This window comes from Galeopterus variegatus, unplaced genomic scaffold (assembly GCF_000696425.1).
Source record: "Galeopterus variegatus unplaced genomic scaffold, G_variegatus-3.0.2 Scaffold3381, whole genome shotgun sequence".
Lineage (NCBI taxonomy): Eukaryota > Metazoa > Chordata > Mammalia > Dermoptera > Cynocephalidae > Galeopterus > Galeopterus variegatus.
The window spans coordinates 178,782-179,775 of record NW_007729492.1 but is presented as its reverse complement, the minus strand read 5'-3'; the positions used below and the strand labels follow the sequence as shown (position 1 = coordinate 179,775).

At 74.5% G+C, this 994-nt stretch overlaps 1 protein-coding gene across 1 annotated transcript in view; it reads left to right on the top strand.

Moving 5' to 3' along the window:
* The window catches only part of DUSP8 (dual specificity phosphatase 8), a 34,545-nt gene that overhangs the window by 16,717 nt on the left and 16,834 nt on the right, over positions 1–994 (top strand). The window contains exons 10-11 of the mRNA XM_008584819.1: positions 369–510; positions 689–943. Coding sequence (XP_008583041.1) covers positions 369–510; positions 689–943 — 397 coding nt within the window. The remainder of the gene's footprint in view (positions 1–368; positions 511–688; positions 944–994) is intronic.

The following is a 994-nucleotide window of genomic DNA, read 5'->3' as shown; positions in this document are numbered from 1 at the left end:
CCCGGGCGGGGGTTCGCCGCGCCCTGGACACGGGGGGAGAACGGAGTCCCGCCTCCCCAGCCCCCGTCCGCCGGGGCGTCGCCCTCCGGATGCTCCCAGGACCCGCAGAGAGGAGACTCCCCTGCCTCTCCTCCCTGGGACCCCTGCCCGGTCGCGCCGTCCCACACCCTGACGCGCACCCCCCACAGGGACGCGGGACCAGTGGGCTCCGTGGGCCCGCCCCCAGGTCACAGGCGGGAACTGTGGCTCAGAGACGTCGCCGGCCTGTCCAAGGACACACTTGCAGCCGGGGGGCGGGTACAGACCCTGGCGCCCACCGTTCTGCTTGCTCGGGTCATTCTCTCACCTCTTGCCCACTTACCTGGGAGGCCCAGACTAGGCACCGGAAGGACCGAGCGCCCACAGGGGGCCCAGAGGTGGAAGAGCGAACCCCAGGACCCCTGCCTGAGCCTCCCAGCCCCACCAGCAGCGACCTGGCCGTCTCTGCTGCCCGCGCCCCGGCTGCGGCGGGTCAGGCGCGGGCAAGGGAGGCAGGGCTGGTAACACGGGGCCGCCCGGGCGCAGCTGATATCAACCCTAAGCGGCAACTCCAGGGGGCAGGATTTAGGGCAGTAGCACGCGACGGGCACGGGCACGTCCGGGGCCCTCAGCTCTTGGGTGGGTGCTGGGGTCCCCGCTCCTCCCCGAGGCCGAGGCCCCAGCGGAGGAATCGCCGCGGCCGCGCTGCCCGTGGGGCGGCGGGCGCGGTCCCCCGGCACAGGCGAGGCCACCGGGCTGGGCGGTGACATCCTGCACCCCCGGTGCAAGGGTGTCCAGAGCCTCGGTGGTTGGCACGGGAGAGGCCGGCGTCTGCCCTTCCCCGGAAGCGCCCCCGTGACGCTCCTGCCCCGGGGGTCTCCCCTTCAGCCGGCACCGGGCTCCGAGGGCCGGAGGCTGGGGTGCGGTGGGTGAGCCTTGCCGCGCCGCCCGTGATGACCTCGCGGCCGTCGGCGCC